Source organism: Cimex lectularius, unplaced genomic scaffold (assembly GCF_000648675.2).
Source record: "Cimex lectularius strain Harlan isolate CLEC.00 unplaced genomic scaffold, Clec_2.1 scaffold33, whole genome shotgun sequence".
Classification (NCBI taxonomy): domain Eukaryota; kingdom Metazoa; phylum Arthropoda; class Insecta; order Hemiptera; family Cimicidae; genus Cimex; species Cimex lectularius.
In genome coordinates this window covers 2,359,301-2,386,408 of record NW_019392683.1, presented here as the reverse complement: position 1 = coordinate 2,386,408, position 27,108 = coordinate 2,359,301, and the positions used below count along the sequence as shown (strand labels likewise).

Genomic DNA, 27,108 nt, shown 5'->3' with positions numbered 1-27,108 from the left:
AAAATCATAAAACATAATCATTTTTAATTTTTAACTGTTGTTAAATTCTTTACCCTTTTTTTTACTCTGTAGTATCTTCAATCTTGTAGATCGAACAAATATGCTCTTTCTGGGACATACTGATGCAAATAATTAACAAAATCCTGGGTGGGAGGAGAGCCAGACTTCCACAAATTTTGTCACCCTGTCAAAATTGCTTACCATCTCATTCCCTAATACTTTCTACTTCTTTCTCACTATTTATGTAAGGTACCCATTTATCTCTCTTATTCTTAACCACTCCCTCCTTCTCTCTCTTTTTCGTTCCTCTTTCTCTTTTCTTCCCGCTGTCTCTCTCTTTTCTTTCTCTCTTCTCTCTGTCTCTCTAGTTAACTGTTCTCTTGTTCACCTCTTTTTCTCTCACTCTCTCTCCCTTTCTGCCTCTCTCGCTCTCTCTCTCTCTCACCCACACACACTCTCCCTCACTTAAAACAACACACCCATTCACCCTTTTTTCCCATATTTTCTTATGTCTCTAACTCTCACACTCTTTCTTTCGCTGTCTCTCTCCCCTTCATCACTATTACTAATTATTCTCTCTCTCTCTTTCTTTCTTTCTTCTCACTGTCTCTCTCTTTTCTTTCTCTCTGTCTCACTTTTTATTTATCCCTCTCCCTTCACTCTCTCTAGTTAACTATCTTCTTACTCACCTCTCATTCTCTCTCTCTCTCTCTCTCTCTCTCTCTCTCTCTCTCTCTCACACACACACACACACACACACACACACACACACACACACACACTTACTCACTCACTACTAATAAAGAATGATTAATAATTGAATTTATTATAACTGTCAAATATTCAAACTATTATAGTGTATTGTATATTATTTTGCACAAATTTGTAAGTTCTTTTCAGGATTTCTTTCTTAATAGATTTATTTCAGTTTAATGAGATGATGAAAATTTAATTGTATATGTATGTAAACTGTAACATTGTTCGTAAATTTTGCAATTATATGATTTCTTTATTTATTGATTTATTACATTTAAATGCATTTAATTGTTTTATTTAGTTATTATTATTTTTCAGCTTAATTATTTCTAATTATTATATACATATGATCATCTAGAAGTGCATGTGTGTAAATTCAAACAGTAAAATGTTTGAGTGTTAGAAAGGTCAAATTGACCTAACTCCGCGAGATTGTAAAAAAAATCGTTTATGAAATCAAAGCTCTCTCTCTCTCTCTCTCTCTCTCTCTCTCTCTCTCTCTCTCTCTCTCTCGTTTCTTTTTTCTTTCTTTCTTTCTCCCTGTTTTGTATTATTAGCTATATGCATCTCGCTCTATATGCTTGTTTATATATTTACATAATTGAATATGAAATTATATTTGCTGTCAAACGAATTACGTTTTAATTTTTATTTAGATATTATATTTCTGGATTCTCACTTTTCAGTGTTCATTGTTAAATAATGTAGAGGATCCCGTGAAATTGATAGACATCGTTGGTATTGTCTCATCGTTTTATTTAATGGTGAAATACAAATATTTACAAATATACAAATATTTAGTCATTAGTGCTTACTAGTTCATCCTCAAAATGTGAAATCGCAAGTGGAAAATATATTTTCGTAATAATTGTACATACCTGTTTGCGTTGGCTCGTCGAAATAGATCAAATAGTTCTTCCTGGCAGTCGTTTTTCCTCTCAGTTCTTGCTAAACGTCTCTGATCTTTGACAGACTTCCAATTTGCCTGGCTCAATGTCTCTTAAAATATTTAGAGGCCGAGGCCACGCTCTTCGGAATATCGGCTCAATTGTCGTATTTATATCCATTTCCGTCCACGTTTCGTTCGAGTGATGGTTTTAGTGATAAATTTCTGGCCATCATAGAAAATTTGACCGTCTTAGGGCTATAAAACGCATTCGTCGTGTAAACAACGAGAAAATCTGATACAGAGGATTAAGATCTCTATTTTTGGCTAGAAAATATAACTGATTGTTTAAAAAGTTAAGATGGTGCGTCAAATATTTCATTTGAACGCGGCCCCTTAAAAGTGAAAAATCACCTTTTCCGTACTACTGAATTTGTTACAAACAACCCAATATTTCCCTGCTGATGGAAACGTGTTTTATCTTTCTCTCCGCCCCATTCCATTTAAAGCCGGTACGTCTCGCGTCTTTGCGTATAACGTCAAATCCGCCCTTTTGGCTTTTCACTAAATCCAGACCGTTGTCCTCAGCCGATGAGGACAGACAAGATGAAAATACTTCACTTTAAAAACTTTCCTTCCCCTTTTGCCAATTCCGATTTGTATGGTTCTGAAAGATGTATTGACTCGGTTCTCGAGGATTGCGGGGATATTGAAATACTAATATCGCTCCTAAGCCCGAGACTGATGCTTCCAACGTTCCATGGATCTTCCTTATTTGCCCAGCCGTGTTTCCTCCACAAATGTCGTGAAACTTTTCATATTACAGAAATCTTTTCCTAATCTATTATCCACTTTATAATTTATAATGTGAAAATTAGGTTGGGTTTTATTCCAGTTGATAAACCGTTTTTGGCGATATGGTCATTATTCATGTTGGCTTGCTATCTGTCAAGACAGACGGCTTTCGGTGCCACGCCTTATTCACTGGGCGTGAAAAAGTCAAGATCAAGTACGCCAACAACGTTTAACTTTATTTACATCGATATTAAATAAATCCGAGGGGCTTTGCCAGTATTGAACAGCGGCTCGGCAAATAGAACTTGGCGTGATACTATATACTCTTGTTCAAGAAAGTTGTTTCGTGCGAAACCCGGTAACTTAATATAGTATATAAAGTCAAAAGAAAACTTCCTTGAAGGCTAAGATGAAATTGCTGTTAACAACCAACCAATAAAATGTTTTGAGAATGTATGCATTGATATATTTTGTACATTATACACGATATCAATTTATAGTGATCTAATTATTCCCTATATTATTAGTCCCTCCCTCTCACTCGCTCTCTCTTTCTCTTTCCTCTCTCTAGTTAACTGTCCTCTTACTACCTCTCTCTTTACCTATCTACCTATTTATTTTTTTCTCCCTCCCTCATATATCTATTCATCTATCTATCGATCTCTTCTCACGTTCACTCCCTCTTCTTTCACTCGTACTCTTATTTCTCTAACTCTCACATGACTTTCTTCTGCGCACTCTCTCTCTCTCTCTCTCTCTCTCTCTCTCTCTCTCTCTCTCTCTCTCTCTCTCGTCATATATCTATGTATTTATCTCTCTCTACACTCTCTTTCTCACGTTCACTCGTTCTCTTATTTCTCTAACTCACATGACTTTCTTTTGCGCTCTCTTTTCCTCTCTCTCCTCTCTCCCCTCTCCCCTCTCTCGCTCTCCCTCTCCCTCTTACCCATCGATCTCTCCCTTTTTTTTACCCAGATACTTCTGCTTGCGCTCATAATTGGGTAATTGCTTAGTTCCCGCTTGCATTGAGAAAGGTCTATCTCAGGGTTTTTCTGGTCGTCAAAATTATCCTCACTACAATACAATGTGTATAATTGAATCTTTAAAACTCTGAAACCGGGACAAAATGTCAAATCAGTACAAATAGTTCAGCGAACCTTCCTTTAACTCGTACGATTCAATATTTATTCAATATTAGATCTTTCGAGTTGTGTATAATATGAATTTCTTACAATTTTCAGATGTGGGAAGTGGGTTGAACAGCGCCTAAGATGGACCACAGCGTGAAGGCGATGGACTCTCACCGGAAGCTGGTCTTCTCTAGGCTGGTCGACCGGCAGAGATTCGAAAACGACGAGCTCGAGGCCCTCTACCAGCGCTACATCTTCAAACTCCAGCACAGCTCGGTCACGTCTGTCGTCTGCCTTTTCCTCATCCTCACAGCCCTCCTCGCCAACATCAGCTTCGTCTACACGAGGACCCTGACAGCCCAGAACATATACCACATACTACATTGCCTTCTCTTCTTGTTCCTACTCGTCTTCCTTAGCACAAGGTAATTTTGTTACTTATATATTGGCATGCCTAATTCGATTTAACCGTCATTTTTTAATGACTTGATTAATTTTTTTGTACAGAGAAGCTTTTATTAACAGGAACAAGGATTTAGAGTTTAACTTCAAAGCTTCCTTAAATTCGTTATTATACATAAATTTATTATTCTACTAGAATATAATAGCTCACTTAATGAAGGATTAAACAATATAATTAAAAAATAGGTAAGAAGAATAGATCGGCTGGATTAGCAGAAAGCTTTTACACGTCAGATTAAGTCAAAACTAATTCTTACCAGATCCAACTTTGCTTCATATATGGAACCAATAGGTATACAACTGGATATAAAAAATGGTTCTTTCCCATCCCACCTTCCTCAAGTTCATTAAGGAAAGAATGTATTTAATAACGAATATTATGGTTTTAATTTGTATCTGTCGAGGGCCGAAATGACATAATTGTCTCCAGGGCTGACTGACCCTAAATTCTTTTAGGCAGGGCTGACAAGACCGTGGTCTAATTGACAGTCTAGATCATTAAGGAAGTGATGGTCGTAATTGATCTTGTAAAATTAGTACATAAATAGATTTTCTGCACATTTTTTAACAAGATGTGGAACAAGCTAGGCTGACAGGCAACTCTTCATGTACAATAATTCACTAATTTCGTGGTCCGCTTGACCAATTGAAAAATAGCAAAAAGGAGGGAAAACTCATAAGGTGTGGTTGAGATAGGAAGTTGATGTCCGAGTGGATCGAAGTCACGATGGCTCAAGTGGTAGAGCAGCGGCGTATCTAGCCGAAGATCGTGGGTTCGAATCCCGCTCGTGCCGTTAACTTTTTCTCATCTCAACTAAAAACCTTAATTAACTGTAATATACAATAATATCGGATGTACAAAAAGAAAGTCAATTATAGCTAAAGAGGAGTTTAGGGAGGCTCTACAGTTTGGAATTTAACCAAAAACGAAAATTTCAGCTACAATATTTAATTCGACAGCTTCAATTTAATATTAGCTCAAGATATATCCGTTAAAGCGATTAATTTCCTAGTTACTCATAAAATAATTCCCTCTCACAAATTTGGCTTCCGACCACATTATTCTACGATCCAATATGGTTCCAGAGTTGTCGACACCATCTCCACTGCTCTAGAGAACAAAGTGCTTGGGTGCGTTCCTAGGTGTAACACAAGCTTTTGGTATGGTCTGGCACCCTAAACTTAAACGCTTCCTCTCCACTCCTAATTATCTTATCCTGAAAACCGATCTGACCGCTGCCTTAGAAAGAGGTGCGGGAACAAGTTCTCGGGAATCAGACTTATACAATCCGGCATCCCTCAAGGGAACATTCTTGGTCCTATCCTTTATACATCTATACTTCATACGATTTATACACACACCCCAATACGATCACGAACGATACAGCATTTTGTCACCTAACTCGAATCATTCCTCTGACATCCAAGAACAACTGGAATTTATCGAATTCTGGTGCAAAAAGTGAACGGCAAGACTGAATGAAGAAAAATGTACTGTGTACGTTCACATTGAACAAAAGTCTTGCTTTCCACTGTACATCAACAACAAAGAGATGCCGACTTCTACCTAAGTCAAATAATTAGGACTATACCTAGACAGCAGACATTAAGCGATTATCCCAACCCTTAAGTAAATATCTGTTTAATTTATCTTTATAAATTGATTACAATCGAGGAAAGTTGCGGATTTACTTTGCCCAAATTCGGTCGTGATAAATACATAGTGCTGTTGATATCTTTTAAGCTCACTATCGTTATTATTTCTGCTGCACACGAACTGTCAAAATCATGTTTCTTTCGGGTTGATCAATATTGTTAGAAATCATTGTACCCAAGGTTGTTGTCTGGTTATAGTAAATAGCTTTATCTTAGGAAGTTATGCAGACGGTAAATCAATACGTAGATGGATAGGTATGTTGTTAAGCCGGTAGATAGATAGATAGAAAGGAAGGTTGACGGTAGATAGGTACAAAAGTAGGTAGGTTGATAGGAAGATAGATTAGTTTGTAGGTCGATTAGTTAGGTTAGTAGTTACGTTGGTAGAAAGATAGATAAGTAAGTAAATTGGTAGGTTGGCAGATATATAAGAAGACAGATGGATAGATAGAAAAGTTGGTAGATTGGTAGGAAGATATGTAAGTAAGTAAATTGTTAAGATAGGTAGATGGATAAAAATTTATTAGGTAAATAGTAAAGAAAATAGATTGGTAGGAGGATAAATAGATTGATTTGTAGGTCAATTAATACATAGATAGGTAGGGTGGTAGGAAGACAGATAAGTAAATTGATAGCCGAGTAGAGAGATAAAAAGGTAGGTGGAAAGTTAAATTTGTAGGTGGGTAGATAAATTGAAAGGTATCTGAATGGGTAAATTGATAGGTTGGTACGTAAGTAGAAAGGTAGATGGATAGGTAAATTGGAAGGTAGGTAGGAAGACAGATGGATTGGTAGGTGTTGGTAGATAGATAGAAAAGTAGGTTGGTTTATAGTAAGATAGATACGTGAGTTTTTAGGTAGATTGATAGAGAAGTAGGTAATAGAAAGATAACTTGCTAAATTTGGTGGTGGGTATTAATAGATTTTCAATAGATACATTCCATTAGTATGTGTGAACAGTTATAAGGAAAATAAAATCAGTTAGGGTGCTGGAGTACTTATTATTCCTCCATTACCCTTTGCGCTTATTTTATAACTAACCTAATTGGGGATCGATGGGTACTCAATATTCTGCCATCAGCCCTCCCACACTACACATTCTCACCAATAAATACATTCACTCTCAAAATATGATAGGTACACATAACTAACAGTACTGTATAAAATTTTCCTCCAAAAATCGGAGCAGGAGACCCAGACACTCGCTCCCGTGCTCAAGCACGATTCTCACCGGAGTCTATTTTGTATTTGATGTTTTCGTGTATAGAATGTTTGTCATATTTCTTCAAGTTTGTGCTACTCGGGTCCATTTTTCGACAGAAACGGAGGTTGATAAGAAGTGCACAGGAAACAGGTACAGCTCGTACTTTTGCCAAAAACCTCGACCACCTACCTGCCTGTCAAATATGTTGATGGTTTTACCCCAAAATTACATAACTAATAACTTCACATTTACGCTAATGAATGCATTCACTCTCGCCCGCTAGGGACACAAAACTATCACTAGTACATACAAAATACAACCCTGTTTCCTCTCCGATACGAGAACCCCCAGATACTTTGCTTAAGCGCATTTCTTGGGTGTCATTCATACACGCTCTCTAAATAGAGCCAAGGAATTTCACCTGTCAATTAGGTAGGTCACATGGAGCAACCTTTCTCTGCATGCCGGACACATGCGTGGGCTTTAGGACATGATATTTATTTTTACAAATTATGTAGTTAATAAAAACTAAACATAAATACAAACACCCAAGTCAGTTGAATTGGAAAAAATCCCAAAGATATTGAATAACAATTACTATTAAGAACCATACATGTTTAAAGAAAAGAGAAATAAAAATTGCTATAGTTGTTCTTTAAGATAAAAGAAGAAATAAAATCTTGTAATGTTCATAAAAAAGTTCGGCTATTACATAAATAATATGGTAGCAAATAATTGGATAGATCAGTTAATCTGTATGTCAAAAAAAATTGTTTTCCAATTGCGATCCAAGTTGTATTTTGATTATAATCGGTCGACATCGAAAGTTTTCTGAACGTAAGTCACATTTCTGGACTAAGGCAGTCCTTTAAAGTTGAAAAAGTGTGTTTCGTGACTGGACAAAGCGTTCAAAAACACCCCTTATCTGATAACCGCCTTGGGCTGTTAATTGTAATGTATGGAGGGGCAAACTTTTAACTCTCTACTACTCTACTAATTGTATTTTCAACAGGGCCCTTTAATCCTGGCCCGTTCTGTATTTACTTACGTGATAATGTTACCGTTGAGGGATTCTTTTCTTCTTTTTTCCCTTTGTTTTGTTTTCTACCTTGGCTTTAGCGGTAACATAAGAGAGATTTTTAACACAACATACTTTATGCTCCTTACATGTTTGCATGACAAGATTTGTAAGTATTTTTTTCTATTCCAGTCTGCATATTTTACCCTGCATGCCAAGAGGTCGAGGACCCGGCAGAGTCGTTTAAACAAAAATAATTTTTTATAGTAAATATTACCAACGGAAAATTAAATATGGTATAGACCAGTAATGTCATGAGTCCTTCAAGCGATCTTATTAATTAATTAAATTATAAATATTAAATAAAGCTGTATAGCCGTGATGATGGTGGCAGGGTGGATAAAAGGTTTTTTAAAATTTAAGCAAAATATGATATTTACAAATGAATCTAATTAAATATTAAATTAATTGTTGTACATTGATCTTTTAAATCGGTTAAGCAACAAACTTTAAATATGTAGAAATGTTATTTTGCCAAATGCCAAATGTTCATTTGTCATTCATGAAAGTCATTTTAGATTTATCCGTTCTCTCAGGTCAATTCAATGTTGACACAACATTGGATTTTATACAAATTTATACAAACAGCTGAATACAAATTCACGTTTCACACAAAACCAATATGACACCAAAAGAATAGCACCACATGTGAGTATGAAATACTCGGTATAAAATTTATATTTACCTCTTGAATTGTATTTTTTCCAATCAACATGTTTCGGAATTTGCCCAGGCTGTAAAGATGACCCGAATAAAGGTCGAAACGTCGGTAAAAAAATGAAAAAGTGTTTTTCAAAACTACCTCATTCTTGACCTCTCCGCACGACTTCAACAAATTAATTGAATTTTATATCAACATGCCTACTAATTCATATGGGATATGATTAATTGATTAATGTATAATACAAATCCGAGCTGAAGGTCGCATTAATATAAAATGATATTAATAATATTCATTCATTTTACGTTTTATATTCAATTAACCAAGTTACTTCTGTCAACTAATTATTCTTTTTATGTAAGGTCTTGATGGAGATTAAAAAGTCGTGTCACGAGCGGGATTCGAACCCACGACCTTTGGCTAAATACGCCGCTGCTCTTCCACTTGAGTTATCGTGAAAATGGCAAAAAAGAGGGAAAATTCGAACGGTTGTAGGTTGAGATGGAGAGTTGGTGTCCAAGAGGATCGAAGTCACGATAGCTCAAGTGGTAGAGCAGCGGCGTATTTAGCCGAAGGTCGTGGGTTCGAATCCTGCTCGTGACACTGACTTTTTTATCTCAACCAAGAATTTACATAAAAAGAATAATTAATCGAAATTAATAATATTATTTGATAAAAGAAAATACTTAGATATTATATGGTACTAGGTATTACATGGCATACTATGTATGGTATTACCTCCATATACCTATACGTAGGTATACATAGGTCATTTGATGCAGCTTGATATGCTCTTTCTCATATTTCATTTTTATTTTTAGCAGAAAGTTACTGATGGGTTTGTTTTCTCCTCAGGTACATGCAAGACACGTACTTGCTTTGGGTGTGCTACGTCATTCTGTTTTTCTGCGGCACCTTCGTCGTCGTCGGCCTCCCACTGGGGCCGCAAACGGGCCTAAAGCTCGAAAGCCGCAGAGTATTCCCGGAAGGGGTTTGGCAGATCCTCTTCGTCCTCTTCATAGCGTATGCTATGATGCCTCTCAAAACGTGGGTTGCGGCACTTTTCGGACTAGCACTTCCGCTCGTACACCTCGCTGTGAGCGCCGCCTTCGTCGATCAGTTTCACCATCTCCTCTGGCAACAGGTAAGCCGATTATATATTTTTAAAAAAAACTCAAGAGAAAACAGGCTGTCGTCGAGGTCTATTCATCGTCATAGAAGGTCTAGAAGGTCATAGGTAGGCCTCAGAGATAGAAAAGTATACACAGGGCCGGAAGTTGGAGTATAACTCTAGGAAGCAGAAACAGACGTAGTTGTGGGTAATGAGGTTAGTGTCGTCTGAGGACTTTTTTTGGAAGGATTGGTTGTGCTGGACATCGGATGAACCATGGTTATTTGGGGTTTTATACTCGTGACAAATTTTGGTCCTAGACGTCTTTGTAGTTGTATAAGTCGTCTGCTACGTTCTTTCTGGTTTTGAGTGGGGATTCTACGTCTGTTGTCTAGGTACTGTCTAAGGACCGTAACTTGAGTTGATGTCGGTATCTTCTTTTATTAGAAAAGCTCTCAGTTATTAAAGATTTGATAAGATTCGAGCTAAGGAATAAAATTTCGGTGGCGTCCACATAGTTTATTGATGATTTATAGATAGATAGAGATACCCTCGACCTAGATGTATTGCACCCCTTACTTTTGTAGTTCATTATTCAACTACAGGCAGTTAATCAAGTTTCATAGTCTAGCTAGTGGTACTTTTTTTTATAAGAGACTGCTTGAGTTTTTTCTCATCCAGCAGCACAGACTTACCTGTTTAGATCCTCAAATTAAAATGTGTTCCGTAGATTCTCCCTTTTCTCGAAATCTACACAATATTTCTTCTGTCAGTACTCTTATCTGGTCTTTCTTCTTAGGCGACAATGTCCAGTCAAAGGACTGACCCAGAATCCCATTTTTATTTCGGTTCCTCCAGTTCTTATGTGAGTTCGGCGGGGGTCCCTCCGCGTGTCTCATCCCTGGGGTGTTGATCCACAAAGATTTGGACTAATTAGCGATCCATTTTTTAATGTGTCTTTTTTTTGCAAATTGCTAGGCCAAAGTATGGTTAAGTATACCGACTCCACTCCTGGCCAGTATGTCGGCTTGCTCATTATCTCTGTTTCATGGGAACCCGAGAACCCAGCCAAGAGTCAGGACATTTGTTACTGATTTCCGTCATGAGATCCATGCACCCCAGATACATTTTGACTTCAATATCCAGAATGGTCCAAGCCTCCTTGAAAGGTACAGCCGCACCTCTTTTGCGGAATAGAAGTTCATACTTTGGGAATCTCCTTGTAAAAAAATTGCAGGATGCATAGAGACACAGAATTTCGACAGGTTTTATGACGGGGTACTAAAAGCCAAGTTGGACACCTGAGAAAGAACGTAGATTCTGCAGGCAGAATCCACAACGCATTTGCTGGTAGAATGTGTAGCTACACTTCCAGCTGAAAAGTTTTTACAACGTATAACACAACCGAGGACTCGTCTCTTTTCTGCAAGTAGTTAGTTGCAGAAAATACCATAGTTTAATAAAGGTCGAGACGAACATTGACCTTTCCATTAATGGTAAAATGGATAACAAAAAGAAAATAGAATATAGTTTGAGTACCTGTGTATCAAATAGTTTCGAATAGTTCGTGAGATAATTTGTCATGTCTTTCATTCTATTTGCCAATTATTAGACTGGTCTATAGATGAGATTATCATTAAACGTCATAATGATTTAATTTTAGGTCAATAAACTTAAAATTAAATTTTTTTAAATCTTCACGTTTTCAAGAATGACAGTACTGGTCTGGTGTATTTCCCTTATATTAAAGCTAACAACAAATCGTTTATCGTTTTGGTTGGCACTGTTGTCAGATTGTTCACCCTTCGGTTCGTATTAAACGTTTGTTTTAATCTAAGATCTGGTTAATCGACTGCATGAATCTGGTGCCAAGTTCATCCATGACCGTTTTAGTCTCGTGACTTCTCAATGGGGGATGTACCTTGACCGGAAACGATTCCGTGTTACGGGCCGCTGTCTTGGCTTCTGCTTCTCTTTCTTCTGCCAGCCGCGGCCAATTAATCAAATTCAATTTGGGCCAATTTATTTGACGCCGTCTATTTACGCCCTTTCATTTGCGTGTGATTTGCACTGGCGGAAATGCTTCGGCAATTACAACACATTGCTATTTTTAAACTTGAAGTCATATCAAAAACTGATCAAGCGACAAAGTAAGATCTCTGGTTTTATCTAACGGTTACAAATTGTACTTGTGGACATAATGCCAATAGATTATAGAATTAAAGGACATATCTAGGAAAAATAGATTCTGACTGTTATGTCTTGGTAGACCAACCACCTGCCAAGTTATAAATCTATAGTGCTAATCTACCATCATCCATAGAGATCAGTTTGAACAAATTATTAATTGTTTTAATATAATAAAACGATATGTCTGTGAGGAATTAGTTCGCCTTGTTTTGTTTTAGCACGACTAAGTACCAACACGTGCCAAGTTCTATCTCTATAGAGCTATCCAAATTTGTAGACATCGCGTTGAACAAATTATTTTCAAAATAACCTCTTTGTTTTAAGGTAATGAACGACGTATTCTTAGAAAATTCGATCCCGGTTGTTTATTTTGGCACTACTTGCTGGATTTCCAAGTTGGGTGCTTACAGAGTGAATAGTCTATAGAGATCGTGATAGGTAAATGATTGTTAAAATGTCTTCATTGTTTTAAGGCAATAAACGATATTTCTAGGAGAAATTAAATCGGATTGTTTTGTTTTAGTACGTCTACCAAGTGCCAGCACGTACCAAGTTCTACCTCTATAGAACTAATCAAAACCTGTAAAGATCGAATTGAACAAATCAATATCAAAATATATTCATTATTTTAAGTACTGAACGACGTATTCTTAGAGAACTCGATTAGGTTTGTGTTTTTTTGGGCGCTTCTAGCTGGATTTGCCAAATTGGTCTTAATTGTTTTCAGACAATAAACGACATATCTAGGAGGAATTCGTTCGCATTGTTTTGTTTTAGTACTAGCACTACGACTAAGTACCAGCATGTACCAAGTTCTACCTCTATAGAACCAACCCAAATCTGTAGAGATCGCCTTGAACAAACCATTATTAAAATATATTCATTGTTTTAATGTACTCGATTCGGGTTGTTTTATTTTGGCAATTGTACTTGTGTACATAGTTCCTATAGGTTATAGAATTAAAGGACATATCTTGGAAAAATAAATTCTGATTGTAATGACCTACCACCTACCAAGTTCTAGATCGATAGAACTAATCTACATCCATAGTGATAAGTTTGAACAAATCATTAATTATTTTAACATATAACTGAACGACATATCTTAAAAAATTAGCCTGATTGTTTCATCTTGGTACTTCTACATTTGCCAAGTTGTTTTTCTACAGATCGAATCAGCGATCGAGTTATATAAATCATAGTTTAAAAAAAATTAATTGTTTTAACATAATAAACTATATATCTAGGAGGATTGTTTTGTTTTAGTACGACTAATTACCAGCACGTGCCAAGTGCCACCTCTATAGAACTAACCAAAATCTGTAGAGATCACCTTGCACAAATCAACATCAAAATATATTCATTGTTTTAAGCTATTGAACGACGTATTTTTAGAGAACTCGATTCGAGTTGTTTTATTTTGGCACTTCTAACTGGATTTGCCAAGTTGGGTGCCTACAGAGTGAATCAACGTCTGTAGAGATCGAGATGATAGATCTACCAAGTACCAGCACGTGCGAAGTTCTACCTTTATAGAACTAACCAAAATCTGTAGAGATCGTGTTGAACAAACAATTATCACAATATCTTCATTGTTTTAAAATACTAGAAGACTTATTGTTAGATTGATTCGGGTTGTTTTTCTTGTAACTACAAGTGCCTTTGCAAAGATCTTTAGTTTCTACAGTACGAAACATCATCATCATCTATAGCGATCAAGACGAAAACTATAAAACATTTCCGTTTAATTTATATTATTTTTACTTTTTAATGAAGTGATTTCATTATTTCGGGATAATTTCAGCCATAAATTGCAATTTGTTATTGAATAGAGATTTCATTAACGTTATTGTTTAAGAACTATTTCAACGTTTTTCCTGGATTTTATAGAACTGGTTTGAGGCACAATAAAACTGTTTTGTTGTTGTTTAGCGTTGTATATTTTATCGTTTTCTCTTAAATTTACTTTTCGCCTGTAATACAGTACAAAAGAAATTTAAAATATGTAGTTTATTTTTTTTATTGTAGGAATATGCGGAACTTTTTTCTTTCACAGAGGTGGCATTTGACTTGACGACACGACCTTTAGTTTGCTAGGAACGTGGCATTATAGATTAGAAAATTAACGCTCCGTTTCTCTCATCAAATTGATCCTTTCAAAAAAATAATAATAATAATAATTTCCGTCGGCGATTTCATTATAATGAGATCTTAATTTTGACCATTTTGAAATTTGACAATGATTAAGATTTAGCAAATCAAACCTTACTCATTTACATGTCAAATGTGCTAAATGAAAATTAAACAATTGTCCAATAAATTATAAATAAAAAACCTATGGTTTACATCATTAACTTATACATTTGTATTAAATTGATAATATTACTTGAACCCTTCTTTACAAAAATACATAACTAAGATCGGAAATTTTTCAGAGTACTTGCCAATTTGTTCTTTAAAAAGTATATGAATTTTATACTGTATTGTAGAAACTTTATTTTGTGCAGCCGACAGCAAAGCCAGAACCCCGAGAAAGGGCTGTCTTGAAAGGGTCGCGGTGTATAATTAGACAGGGAAGCAAAACAAGAAACTTCGTTCCTCCACTAAAAATACTCCACAGGATCAAATCCAACTATAAATTGCTTTTTATTTTAACAAAAATTTTAGTCCTTTTAGATTTTTAAAAAAAATGTGACTTAAAACCATATTTTTTTAGTTTCTTTTGACTTATACTAACCAGTTTTGTATTTTAGGTCGTTGCAAACTTGATAATTTTTTCATGTGCGAATATCGTGGGTCTTCTGCTTCATTCGTTGATGGAGCACGCTCAGAGGAGGGCGTTTTTGGATACGAGAAACTGCATCGCTGCCCGTCTTGAAATGGAGGATGAAAATGAAAAACTTGTGAGTAATTGACTAATTTAATTTTTACTTTACTTTTACACTTTGTATAAGTCAATATAAATGTTTTAAATTTTTCAGGAACGACTCCTCTTGTCTGTTCTTCCGCAGCACGTCGCAATGGAAATGAAAGCGGACATAATGTCCCCTGTAGAAGGCCAGTTTCACAAAATCTACATCCAAAGACATGAAAATGTCAGGTAATCCGTTCAATTTAAATTCTACGGTGCAATACGTCTAAATGGGGATATTATTTTCAGCATCCTGTTTGCTGACATTGTCGGTTTTACTGTTCTGGCTTCTCAATGCTCGGCCCAGGAGCTTGTGAGGCTTCTCAATGAACTTTTTGGAAGGTTCGACCAACTTGCAAATGTAAGTGGATTATAAGCCTAACAATTACTTACTACAAGTACTTTATGTAAATCTGATGCTTCAACTCTGCGTGTTGATCCTCAATTATTCCTGGGCTTTTTATGATTATATTACAAAGATGGGCTATTAAAATTTAATGTATTAAATTTATCATTTAATTATTACCAAATTGCAATGAATATGATCTTTCTCAAGTAAAGGTAAGTATGTGGAGGGCCTTTGATGAAACAATCACAAAATGTTTGACATTAAATTGTTTGGTTTATGTTATAACATCACTATATCCCCATTTTTGTACCTGTAATAAATATAATAAAATATCAACAAGCCAGAAAGCTTTTTTTTCACTTGATTTCTTTATTATATTTTTATCAATTGTTACTGTTATTACTTATGTTGAATTTTTAAGGACAATCACTGTTTGCGAATAAAGATCCTTGGTGATTGTTATTATTGTGTCTCGGGTCTTCCAGAGCCTAGGTCAGACCATGCAAAATGCACCGTTGAAATGGGGCTTGATATGATCGATGCAATCGCGTAAGTGTGTTTTTATTCTGAACATCTTGCATGTCTAGGTGTTTTTTTTTTTTTTTTTAAATTATATTTGTATTTAATCAGTCTTCTTTTTTGTTGATTTAGATCGGTCGTCGAGGCAACAGATGTTCAGTTGAACATGAGGGTCGGAATACACTCCGGCAGGGTTCTTTGTGGAGTGTTGGGCCTTAGGAAATGGCAGTACGATGTATGGTCAAACGATGTGACCCTGGCCAACAATATGGAAGCTGGTGGCGAACCAGGGTATTTAAATTTTTTTTTTAAATTTTATAATAGTTTACTCAAACAAGTGGCATTCTCACAGTCGTGTTCACATTACGCAATCGACTCTGGACTATCTTGGAGGTGAGTATGAAGTAGAAGCCGGCCACGGAGGGACAAGAAACCAGTACCTCAGGGATCATGGAATCACCACTTATTTCATCGTCCCTCCAGTCAGAAGAAGAAAAGTATACTTCACTTTTTTTTTTTTAATTCTCCTGTAATATGCTCAATTTAATATTTAATTTCCATTATTGTAGCCATTGCTTTTTAACACTCTTCAAGTCAGATCTGCATTGGGCGCTCAACGGCGAAAATTGAGCTTTAAGAATGTCTCAAATGTCGTAGTTCAGCTGCTCCATTCCATTAAATATTCAATGGAAGTGCCATTTTCAAACATGGCTTCACCTGCCGAGCACAAAGCTTCAACGGCTCGAAAGGTTAGCTATTTTTGGTACAACAATATGATTTTGTATGGTCGTTTTAACCAATGAAGTGTTTTTATAATTTAAATTATTTAAATTGATGCATCTCGAAGTGACATGGCTTATTTTGGTTCAGACACAAATATATAATATTACAAAATTTACATTATTAGAAACAGAATTCAGATTTTGTATCTTAAATCATCAAAACATTATTAAAATATTGTTAGTCTATGATAGAGACATTTTACTATAGTTTAATTCTTTAAAACATCAGTGAGCAAATGCGGTAAAAGGTACATGTCCAATTCTTTATTATCGAAAAAATAAAAATAAATCGAAAAAATAAAAAAAAGATTTTAGTTTTGTTTACAATTATTAAGCTTGAAATAATTTTTTTTTTACATAATTTACAAAGTAGATTGTGAATAAGTAGGAACATATTGTTTCTTTTCGAGTTCCTATGTAGCTGGAAAATATAAACGGTTATACATGCATATCACTTTCTCTCACATACAACACAATAACGATTATTTATAATTGAATATGGAACGAATTGCCCCCTCAATTTTTTAGTGTAAATATAATGGTTGTTTGTATTATGTCGCATGCTGTTTTATTTTTGTTTTCTCTTTATTTTAAGTTTGTCTGCATGTTTTTGGCCCTTGTTTGTCTTTTTAATTTAATTTTTTAGGATGCGGTAAGTGACTACAACCACCGAGGAAAAAATGTTGATCCAAACTTCAGTAAAGTATGTGTTTACTTCTAAATACGTTGTAAAAAGTTATAAAAACTAGCATTGCCATATTAATTTTTTTTTAATCATATTTTACAGTTTAATTACACATAGCTTCTTTCACATCGCTTTTTACTAACAAATTTAAAAATAAACAATAAAAATAACAATCTTAGAATTGTAAGTTTGTATGTTCTCTCTTAAGAAATATCGTATATCTTTTAAAAAACAGCTGGCAATAGAAATAGTTTAGAAGACCCACATATTCAATACTTCGATAATATACAATCCTTATTCACATTATAGAAGTAGCACATTTTAGTTCTAGCATTAGTTCATAGTTATTTTCCACGAATTTCCTTTAGGCATTTTCACGTTTGGCCTTTGTAGAAATGTCTCAAATAGAAACTTAGAGTACACATGCTTTGCGCTGTGCTGGGTAGGACGTGTTGAAACAACGTCACCCTAGCTTAAGCATAGTCTGAAGTAGTTGAATTTATCGTTAAGTTTATGCTGAGTGTTTTGTAATTATCGTGGATGTTGCCATACCAGGTCTTGGATTTGCGGAGGGCCCTCCATGCCGAACCTGGTTCGAGGCCTTTCAACCCTGCAGATCTCAACATCAGAAACGTCAGCCACAAGGTACAAGTCCCTCACGTGGTACAATGAGAATTTACACTTTTATCGATAACAGAACTGTACAAAAACAGATCGAACAATTAAAAGTTTACTTTATCTACAAAGTAACCAGAAAAGTTTGTGCGGTTTTCATTTGTTATTGTTTTAATACCATTAACATTTCTATTTATATTTAAATAGGAGGATTAGGTGTTTGCATCATGCAATACCAAGAGGAAAATGGTTGTTCATTTTCAGTCCCCTTGTTCCCAGATAGAAACTTTTTGAACCATTTTGGGCAATACACTAACTTATTGTTTCATCACTGAACACACTGCAAATTCTATGAGCTGCCTCGGCCGCTTTTGTACTAAGCTTAAATTCATGCAGTAAGTATGCACAAACTATGGGTTTTCAAGCAGTGAGAAAGAAAATATTTTATAATTTACAGTAAACTGTTCAAGACACTTTTTCGTAATGAACTGACGCTATTCTCTTGAAATAATGTGATGAAAACACTCCTCCAATGTAAATAGAAATTTGATAAACGGTATTAAAACAATAACAAATTAAAAAATCACACAAACTTTTCTTGTTACCTGTTATACGTTAACATTCAAATCGGTTTTATAAGTTTTTTGAAAAATACAATTTTTTTTATAAATCTCACAAATTTTAAATCTTAAGGTGGCAAGTTCAAATGGGCTTTATATAACACTATTTTTGTGAAACGTTTGTAGCTCGATAACCTCTGATTATCCAATTCTTGCTGGTTTTATATATCAAACATTATTTGGCTTCAACGATCAGTCTGTACCAACATCCATCAAGTTAGAAAAATGTGTCTGACAGATAAAGCCAGTGAGAATAGGCAAGGGGGGCGTCGGTGGCCGCAACAGTTTACGTGTAGACACGGCGCTCATCGCTGTAACGTAAAGGTCCTGGGTTCGAATCCAGCGGCCCTGCATTCGAACCCGACATACTTACAAATGGGCTTTTTTTTTTTTCAAAAACACTGGCACCCTGAGGGTGATATGACCTCTGCTGTTGCCAACCGTCGTAAAAAAATAATAATAATATTATTATTAAAAATGTGTTTTTTAAACTGGTCTTATTAATAATTTTACTAATAAATTGTAATCCTCTTGGTTCTGTAGTTATAACAAAAGTAGCATATAACATTGTTTTGTTTAGATAAAATTGGGACCATTTTTNTTTCAAAAACACTGGCACCCTGAGGGTGATATGACCTCTGCTGTTGCGAACCCTCGTAAAAAAAAAATAATAATAATAAAAATTTAAAAAAAAATAAGCAAGGGTGATGATCAATAATAATTTTACTAATAAATTGTAATCCTCTTGGTTCTGTAGTTATAACAAAAGTAGCATATAACATTGTTTTGTTTAGATAAAATTGGGACCATTTTTTGTAGTAATAAGTTTATAAATTTGAGTATTTTCTTCTTACTTAGTGAATGCGTATTATTTAATTATTTAACATATATTGTGAATTTTATAATACTTTTTCATATTTATTTGTTTATTCATCTCATTCTAACCTTATTTGACTTTTGTTTTTTAAATATTCATTTCAGAACAAAGTCACTGACAAGTTTAAAAGGCCGTTTAAGAAAAGGCATTCCAGCGTCTATCATCAACCTCAGAATAGGGTCAACAAGTATCTTACTCAGGCGATAGAAGCGAGGAGTGTTGATCGAGAAAAGTCCGAACATGTCAATTTGATCACACTCGCTTTCCGAGATTCTGACAAAGAGAATCGGGTATGTTTATGAGAATGTTTTTTATTTTTAATCTTTGAATCTAACGTAATTTAAAATTTCAGTATCAAGCGGACAACGATGTCGGATACAGCACTTCGCTAGCTTGTAGCTTAGTCCTGTTACTCTTGATCGGAGGCTTGCAAGCGGCAATACTTCCAAGAACAATAATATTATTACTTTTATTTCTAACAGCGTTTGTTTGGATTGCAGTAAGTTATTAACATAAGATAAGTTGTCTTTCCTTACTAAAAGCACTTCTTTGTTTTTAGGTTGTTTTAATGCTGCTATTAGCAGTTAGGTTAAGATGGATATTATGGGACATTTCTCAAAGTTTTGTCCTTAGATTAGCAATAACAGTTTTTACTATAGTCCTCATATACACAGTTGCTCAAGTCAATGTGGTGAGTTTTAACATTATAAACATTGTTTTTTTTTTGTTTTTTAAGCAATGCAGGATTTTAAAAAAATGTATTTTTTACAGTTTACATGCAGAGTTGAAGTCAATTGTCCACCTGTGAATGCGACTGCAGGTTGGTCAGACCACAGGCTCTGCCCTCTTCCTCATTACATAGCAATATCTTGCTGTCTCGGTTACCTGTCAGTCGCGATCTTCCTCAGACTTCCGACATTGATCAAATGCTCTCTTCTCCTGCTCATGGCCACAGTTTACACCCTACTCATAGAAATATCACACAAACCGATATTTTCTTGCTACGACCACAGAGTCCAGTAAGTTTTATATGGATAAATATTGACTTTTTTTCTCTAATACGGTCATGTATTTGTAGAGCTGCAGTTCCTTCACATGTCGTGAGCATTGTTTATATCATGATGTTCTTACTGGCTGTAGCTATACATGGACGGCATGTTGAGTGGACAGCCCGGCTTGATTTCTTATGGCAAATACAGGTAAATTATAAATCCACTGGAAAAAAATTGTTATAACAATTTGAAAGATAAAAGTTGTTATTAATTCGTATTTTTTCACGCCTGCAAGTTAACTGGATGTAAAGACCCAAAAAGTCAAAAAATATTAATGTCTCGTTTTATTTTTATTTAGGCCAATGAGGAAAAGAGAGATATGGATGCATTACAGCACTCAAACAAAAGAATTTTATTCAATCTTCTACCTGCTCATGTTGCAACGCATTTTCTGGATAATCAGTTTAGAAGTAACATGGTAATTATGTGTATATTGTTTTTATTAGCAGCTATTTTTTATTTTATTTTCCAAACCATTCATTATTCATCAATCATAAACACATATTTATTTTGTATGACGCTTGATTAATTTTTTCTAATGGTTATATTGTCGCCTGTGATGGTTCTCACACAGAGCACTGTTTCACAGGAACTCTACCACCAGAGTTATTCGAGGGTCGGCGTCGTATTTGCCTCGATTACAAACTATCACGAGTTCTACATGGAACTGGAAGGGAATAATCAAGGGGTTGAATGTCTTAGGTTGCTCAATGAGATTATTGCCGATTTTGACGAGGTTTATACAGAATTTACAATCAAAACTTGAATTAAAGTTATTAACCGTAAAATTTCAGCTGTTGGGAGATGACAGGTTTAGGTGTATTGACAAAATCAAAACCGTTGGCTCGACCTATATGGCTGCAGTCGGCCTGATGCCTGATCACCGTATAATAGAAAACGACGACCACAGTGCAAGCCTCTACATGAGTCATCTCGTTGAATTCGTATTCGCCATGAGAGACAAGCTTGTCTGCATTAATGACAATTCTTACAATAATTTCATGCTTAGAGTTGGTATGTAAATAAAACAATATAATAATTTAAAGAAATCAATAAATTCCATTGTTCGGTTTTTCTAGGGATCAACATTGGTCCTGTAGTAGCTGGAGTCATAGGAGCTAGAAAACCTCAATATGATATTTGGGGGAATACGGTTAATGTTGCAAGTAGAATGGATTCAACGGGTCTTCCCAATCACACACAGGTAAGAGAATCGTATGTTAAAATTCCAGCAGGATCTCTAATCTATTCACTCTTAGGTGACAGAAGAAGTTTTTCAAGTTTTGAGAAATCACCCTTACGAGTTTCAATGTAGAGGTAAAGTGAAAGTGAAAGGAAAAGGAGAAATGACCACCTATTTTTTGACGGATAGGAAACAACCGGGTACTATTAGAGTAGAAGAACTTTCGAGCATCAGAGCCGGTGGAATGAGTATGTATTAATATTTTTAAAACTGTGGACGGTAAATAGTTCAATTTCCAGGCAATATGTACGGAGGTGTTGCAACACCTTTAGCATTCCTTCAGCAAATACCAGATCGAAGTAAACTTTTGAGAGTTGCTCCAAGACCTTTGGGCCCTTCACCACAACCTCAAGCTGACGAGCCTTTGTTGCCTGTTCAACCTCCACCAGTACCTGCTAGAAATAACTCAAGGTAAGTTTTCTACTAATTTTTGTTTTTAATTTATAAAACAGTTTGTGTTTTAGGTACACGCCGCCTTGGCCTAGAATGGCGCCTAGTTCAAGTATACTTCCTCCACCACCGACAGAACCGCCTTTGCCACCACCATCACAGTGTGTAAAACCTTACATGAAGCCACTTCCTAAACCTCCGACTAAACCGAAACAATGGACACATTTGCAAAGGCACTATAGTGACGAGAGTTTAAATTCAGGAGTCCCTTATTTAAGCCAGGCTCGAGTCCATTCTTCGGCCGATGAGATCAGCTCTCTTAATCACTCACCGAGTATCAGTTCTTCGGATGAAAGCTACTCTAAAACAACTGATGCCAGTCCAAGCCCATCACCACCGCTTCTGTCGATTCCAGACACGAAGCAATATCTCTACCCGTCTGACATTCAAGTAAATCCTTGTTCATCACCTGAAACGTCACCAAAGACATCGCACGACTACATCCCTCCTTGTTTCCTTGCAAACAACAACCCAGAGAGTCTAAATTCATCGCGAAGTTTTTCACCAGCCAAAAATGGAAATAACAACCGTGGCAATAGCAGAGGTGCAAAAGCGCGAGAGTCCCCAAGAAATTTCAAAACGGGCTCGAGCTCAAGTTCGAGGAAAACAAATTCTGAAAAAGCGGTCTCAGCGCCTCTACCTTCTACGGTACAGAGTGAGACTTGTGCCAGTTTTGAGTTTTCAAGGAAGAGGATTAAGAAGAATAACTCTTTGGAGAAAAGCTCACCGAGATCTGATTCCTCGAAAAAAGACAACTCTTCTCAAACAGACTTAAAAATGTCAACACCTGAAAGTGAGCAAGATTTTGAGAAACAAATCAGAAAACTCATCGAAGAACAGCAAGAACTCACTGAACTGAGACAGCTTCAAAAGACAGTCGAAAGGCATGATGTAACACCAAGGTATGTACAACAGAACACTGTGGCCCAAATCATCGATCTTGCAGCAAAACAACAACACCTTTTAGGCATTTCACACACAATCCATAATATGTGAGTTTTATTTTTTATTTTTTTTTTTTTTAACACTAACATAATTTTAGTTTTATGTACTACTAACAATTATTTTTGTGTTTACTCCCTCAACTATCTCAGTGCAAGGTCATATTTTTCAAACATGTTTTTAAATTTGTAATTCTCCATTATTCTTTAATTGATAAATCTTGGAAACTTAAATTTAGTGATGAAGAAGCTGTAAATGCTGATGGAGTCGCACAGACAGATCCTGTAAGCGAGGAGGAAGAATGGAAACAGACCACCACTTTTGAGGAAGAAGAAAAACGGATAGCCGAGGAAGTACTCAAACAGGTAAATCATACCAGTTTTCAGTTTTACTTTTGTTTTACGCTTCGGATTGCTTTCAGGAAGATGAAGTGAGAAGGCTGCTCGCTGAAGAAAGTCAAGCAAGAGCGGAACAGAGTGAATGGAGCGATGAAGAAGCAGCATCAGAGCCCCTACTCGGTGACAGAGAAAGTACGGGGTACACAACTGATGACCCTGCTCTTGAGAATATATCCATGATTCACGAGACTGGATTAACAGATGCGGAAGGTAAACTTATTTTAGTTTTAATAATTGAAAAAAATTGTGACAAACTATTTATTTTGTGACAGGAGCACTTAGCGATGTTAACTCCGTGTTTGAAGGAGGTATTCATGATGAAGGCGATAACACTTCCTTGTCTTCAAGGGCTTCATCTCGCCTCCTTGACTCAGACGCTGTTCTCAGTTTAGATTCTCTTAGCGCTCTTTATGACTCCGAGTACGACACTTGTTATCCTGATGACTACAGGTATTCATTTTTGATGATTTTATTCTTTATTTTCTTTTAAACTTGAAATAATTGAAATTTTTGGTGGAGTGAAAGTTTAAAATTTGTCGTATTGACTAAGTTTATAACACCGAGAAAGTGTCAATTCATCATACTTACCATTGTAAATTTTAATAAATGCGTAAGTATTTTAACATACTAAAATTATAGGTACTTTAAAGGCAAAATTAAAATTAATTAAAAATAATTAAACCGCTGATATTAACCATACGGATCAATAATTTTGTTTTCATACAAGGCTTTTTTTATTTTTATTTTTTTTTATATTAGTTATGTTTCAGATTGTGGTTAAAAGTTTTTCATTGTATAGCGTTTTTTATTCACTGATAAAGAAGCAATGAGAAAAACAACTGGAAAAAAAACACCTGATTAATAAAATATTTACATATAAAATATGGTTAAAAGTTATCTTACAAGATATACAAAGAGTTATTAGAAATGGAATATATGGAAACTGCTCAATCGGCATTGTTTTATCATGGCGGATGCCTCTTAAATAATTGCTAATATTCTCGTGCCAAGATTTAGTCTTATGTTCAGACGGAGTGAGGCTGTTGTAAATAATCCTGTGGATGTACAGCACAAACGTCATCAGAATGTTAGACAAGACCCAGTGCCCTGCAGCCTGGAAATGAGTTTGTACAAAAAAAAATCGGTCAGACGTTTTTAATGATTTACTCGGCTCACCTCGATACAAGGAACGACGGCATCGAACGGAGGCTGTACAATGTTTTCCGGTAGTCTGAACCTGTCCCAGACTCTAATGTTGATAATTACCAACGCCAAGAATGCAACCAAGACCGGGATATAGTTGAAATCGCATTCTTTGAGCGAGATTCCAGCGTCCACTACATCTTTGTTCATAACAAATAACTTTTTGCATAGCTCGCCTAGGCTCTCGTAGGAAGCCATGCTTCCCCAGTGTTAATAAACCTTGTTTTTGCTTAATAAAATTTGTCTGTTCTTGTGTCTGTGTCAAACTATTGATTTGATTACCTAAAGCATCTGTTGACTTTTTTTTCCAAAACACTTTCAACTTCATATGATGTAAAATATGTGATTTGTTTCAACAGTTAAAACTATTTAAACTCTACAAATTTTAATTTAATATTTAAAGTTGTAGATTTAAGAAGAATTTCTTTCCTTTTTTTTAATTATGTTTAACGTAAAAATAATAAGACTGTCAATTGTTTTCTTATGAAGAGCAACAGGTTCAGAATCTAGTCTTCCTAAAGAGCGAACGCTGTCATTGACATTAAGAACACCAGAGAAAAGGATTCTGGATGTGTTTACAGACAAGAACTGGTCGAATTCTGCTCCGAGGAAGACGTGTTGTGAGTTTCAAGCAATGGAATGCTCACAGGGTACCACCCGAAACCGTAGTTACCCCCTCACACCATAGTCTTAAAATGACTATTAACTTTTCTTTCTCATTCTCTTGTAGTATTTAGCACAACTGACAGTAAATTGCAACCATGGTCTTTCTTCGGTATAATTATTTTACAACATAACATGTTATGTAGTATGTTATATCTTTAAACAATGGAAGAGTAAATCTTTTTTAGTTAAAAGAACAATTTTTGCACTTATATAATTTTTTCTCTTGCTAATTAATGTTTGCACTTGATTTTCTGTTTTGAAGTTGATGTTTAGGTAGGGGGATAGTAATTATTACTTGTTATGCACACCTTTTTTTTTAAATATTATCTTCCTTACAATATCTCAGGTTGGGTGTTGAAAACTGAAGACTGAAAAAAAGAATTTGAAATTGTTAAACTTAAATAATTTATTGCATGTTTTTTTCATGATTACATATACACTCGTGGTAATTTACATTTTAATTAATTTTCCTATAAATTTATAACATTTTTTAGGTACTACAACAGAGATATCACCCCAGACATAACGAATCTAGCGAATATAAGGAGTGTGTCTGAGAGCATCACGAGAAATTTTGGCCAGCCGAGATCGGAAACGGACTCAGATATTTAAAATTGAACTTTTGAAAAGTTTGTAGTTTTTATACCGGCAATTATTTCGTTCGTTGAACTTAGTTTAACACCGAATATGTAATTGGAGTGAAAAGCCGATTAATTGGTAATGAAGTAGGAGTTTCTGTTGAAAACAATTCGTGGAAGTTTAGTTTCCTCTTCCGTTTTGTGGAAAAGTGTACTTAATTTTATACATATAGTTTAAAATGCTTTTATGGCCTAATTTATGTTTACATCACAGTTATATTTATTTTTATATGTTTGTTTTTTAACATACTTAATTATCTAAATAGTATAATTTTCTGGTGCTTTCATTATTATCATTTATAAAATGTAAATAGAATGCTTTTGTAAATAGTATGTAAATGGCAAAGCTATAAAGCTCAGAATATTTACCTTGTTTGATGTTTTTCATTAAAAAAATTGTTAATATATATATTAATTATTAAATGAATCATAATTTTGATTTGTAGCACTTAAAATTTTACAATACTTTAATTATATAACTTCAGAACATCAGTTGTGTTATGTGCAATTTCACAAAAAAAAATATATATATATGAGTGCCAGCTTTCTAGCTGTGTTGCTTCACTTGTGATATTCTGTGAAACTGGTAACTAGATCTGTTTTGGAAAGGAAATCAGGTGCCAATGTATACACTACTGTTTGTTAACAAAAATCAAATTATTGTCTTTTTCTATCTTCATTCCTCGTTAGAGGTCACGTTACGTGTCATAGATGTTTATAATTAAAATAAAATTAAACTAAAAATAAAATAGACTATATAAATTGAAAGTTATTAATTAAATATTAATAAAAGATAAAAGTATTTTATGAACTGATAGTTCTTATTTGGGACTGTATTCACTTTAGATCCAATTGAAGCCCAAAAGGGAAAACACGATTACAATTCTGTTACATCTTGAAATAAAAAGGTTTTTTTTAGTTAATCAATTTTGTTTTTAATATATGGAATATACATTTCAGCCGTAGATGTATGAAGTACATATACTTTATACTTTAAATTTGGACACGCACCAGCAATGGTAAAGATGGTGAAATGCCTAAATGCACCTGGAACAAAAACCAGGGTGATCGGATATGATCCAAGTTTCAGATTCATAAACCCCAAAACAATTCATAATTATTTTTATTTAACATATATCATTAAACAACAAAATAATCTAAACGAATAATTTTTCCCCCTTTTTGTTTCCAGTTTCTATCTTTTTTTATTTATTTTAAGATTTGTGGGT

General features: G+C 35.0%; 2 protein-coding genes across 9 annotated transcripts in view; one reads left to right on the top strand and one right to left on the bottom strand.

Moving 5' to 3' along the window:
* LOC106662482 (Ca(2+)/calmodulin-responsive adenylate cyclase) overlaps positions 1–26,802 on the top strand; it is an 89,079-nt gene extending 62,277 nt beyond the window's left edge. The window contains exons 3-29 of one of the 8 annotated variants that reach the window (XM_014386602.2): positions 3,679–3,992; positions 9,484–9,772; positions 14,683–14,832; positions 14,911–15,029; positions 15,090–15,201; positions 15,611–15,738; positions 15,841–15,999; positions 16,061–16,205; positions 16,278–16,457; positions 17,137–17,193; positions 17,731–17,820; positions 19,392–19,577; positions 19,640–19,786; positions 19,847–19,978; positions 20,059–20,306; positions 20,366–20,486; positions 20,638–20,757; positions 20,929–21,075; positions 21,134–21,353; positions 21,419–21,543; positions 21,599–21,770; positions 21,822–21,993; positions 22,047–23,024; positions 23,213–23,339; positions 23,396–23,582; positions 23,645–23,822; positions 25,736–26,802. In XM_014386602.2, the coding sequence (XP_014242088.1) occupies positions 3,709–3,992; positions 9,484–9,772; positions 14,683–14,832; positions 14,911–15,029; positions 15,090–15,201; positions 15,611–15,738; positions 15,841–15,999; positions 16,061–16,205; positions 16,278–16,457; positions 17,137–17,193; positions 17,731–17,820; positions 19,392–19,577; positions 19,640–19,786; positions 19,847–19,978; positions 20,059–20,306; positions 20,366–20,486; positions 20,638–20,757; positions 20,929–21,075; positions 21,134–21,353; positions 21,419–21,543; positions 21,599–21,770; positions 21,822–21,993; positions 22,047–23,024; positions 23,213–23,339; positions 23,396–23,582; positions 23,645–23,822; positions 25,736–25,853 (5,091 nt within the window). In that variant the 5' untranslated portion in view covers positions 3,679–3,708 and the 3' untranslated portion in view covers positions 25,854–26,802. Of the gene's footprint in view, positions 1–3,678; positions 3,993–9,483; positions 9,773–14,682; positions 14,833–14,910; positions 15,030–15,089; positions 15,202–15,610; positions 15,739–15,840; positions 16,000–16,060; positions 16,206–16,277; positions 16,458–17,136; positions 17,194–17,730; positions 17,821–19,391; positions 19,578–19,639; positions 19,787–19,846; positions 19,979–20,058; positions 20,307–20,365; positions 20,487–20,637; positions 20,758–20,913; positions 21,076–21,133; positions 21,354–21,418; positions 21,544–21,598; positions 21,771–21,821; positions 21,994–22,046; positions 23,025–23,212; positions 23,340–23,395; positions 23,583–23,644; positions 23,823–25,735 lie in introns of all 8 variants that reach the window. The other 7 variants (XM_014386607.2, XM_014386603.2, XM_014386601.2 and 4 more) reach the window with 7 other exon arrangements.
* Positions 24,128–24,920, bottom strand: LOC106662484. The gene is made up of 3 exons (XM_014386613.1): positions 24,549–24,920; positions 24,276–24,486; positions 24,128–24,211 (listed from the first exon to the last, which is right to left on the bottom strand). The coding sequence occupies exons 1-3, from the start codon at positions 24,771–24,773 to the stop codon at positions 24,150–24,152; spliced, it is 498 nt and encodes a 165-aa protein (XP_014242099.1). The 5' UTR covers positions 24,774–24,920; the 3' UTR covers positions 24,128–24,149.
* Positions 26,803–27,108: the final 306 nt, after the last annotated feature.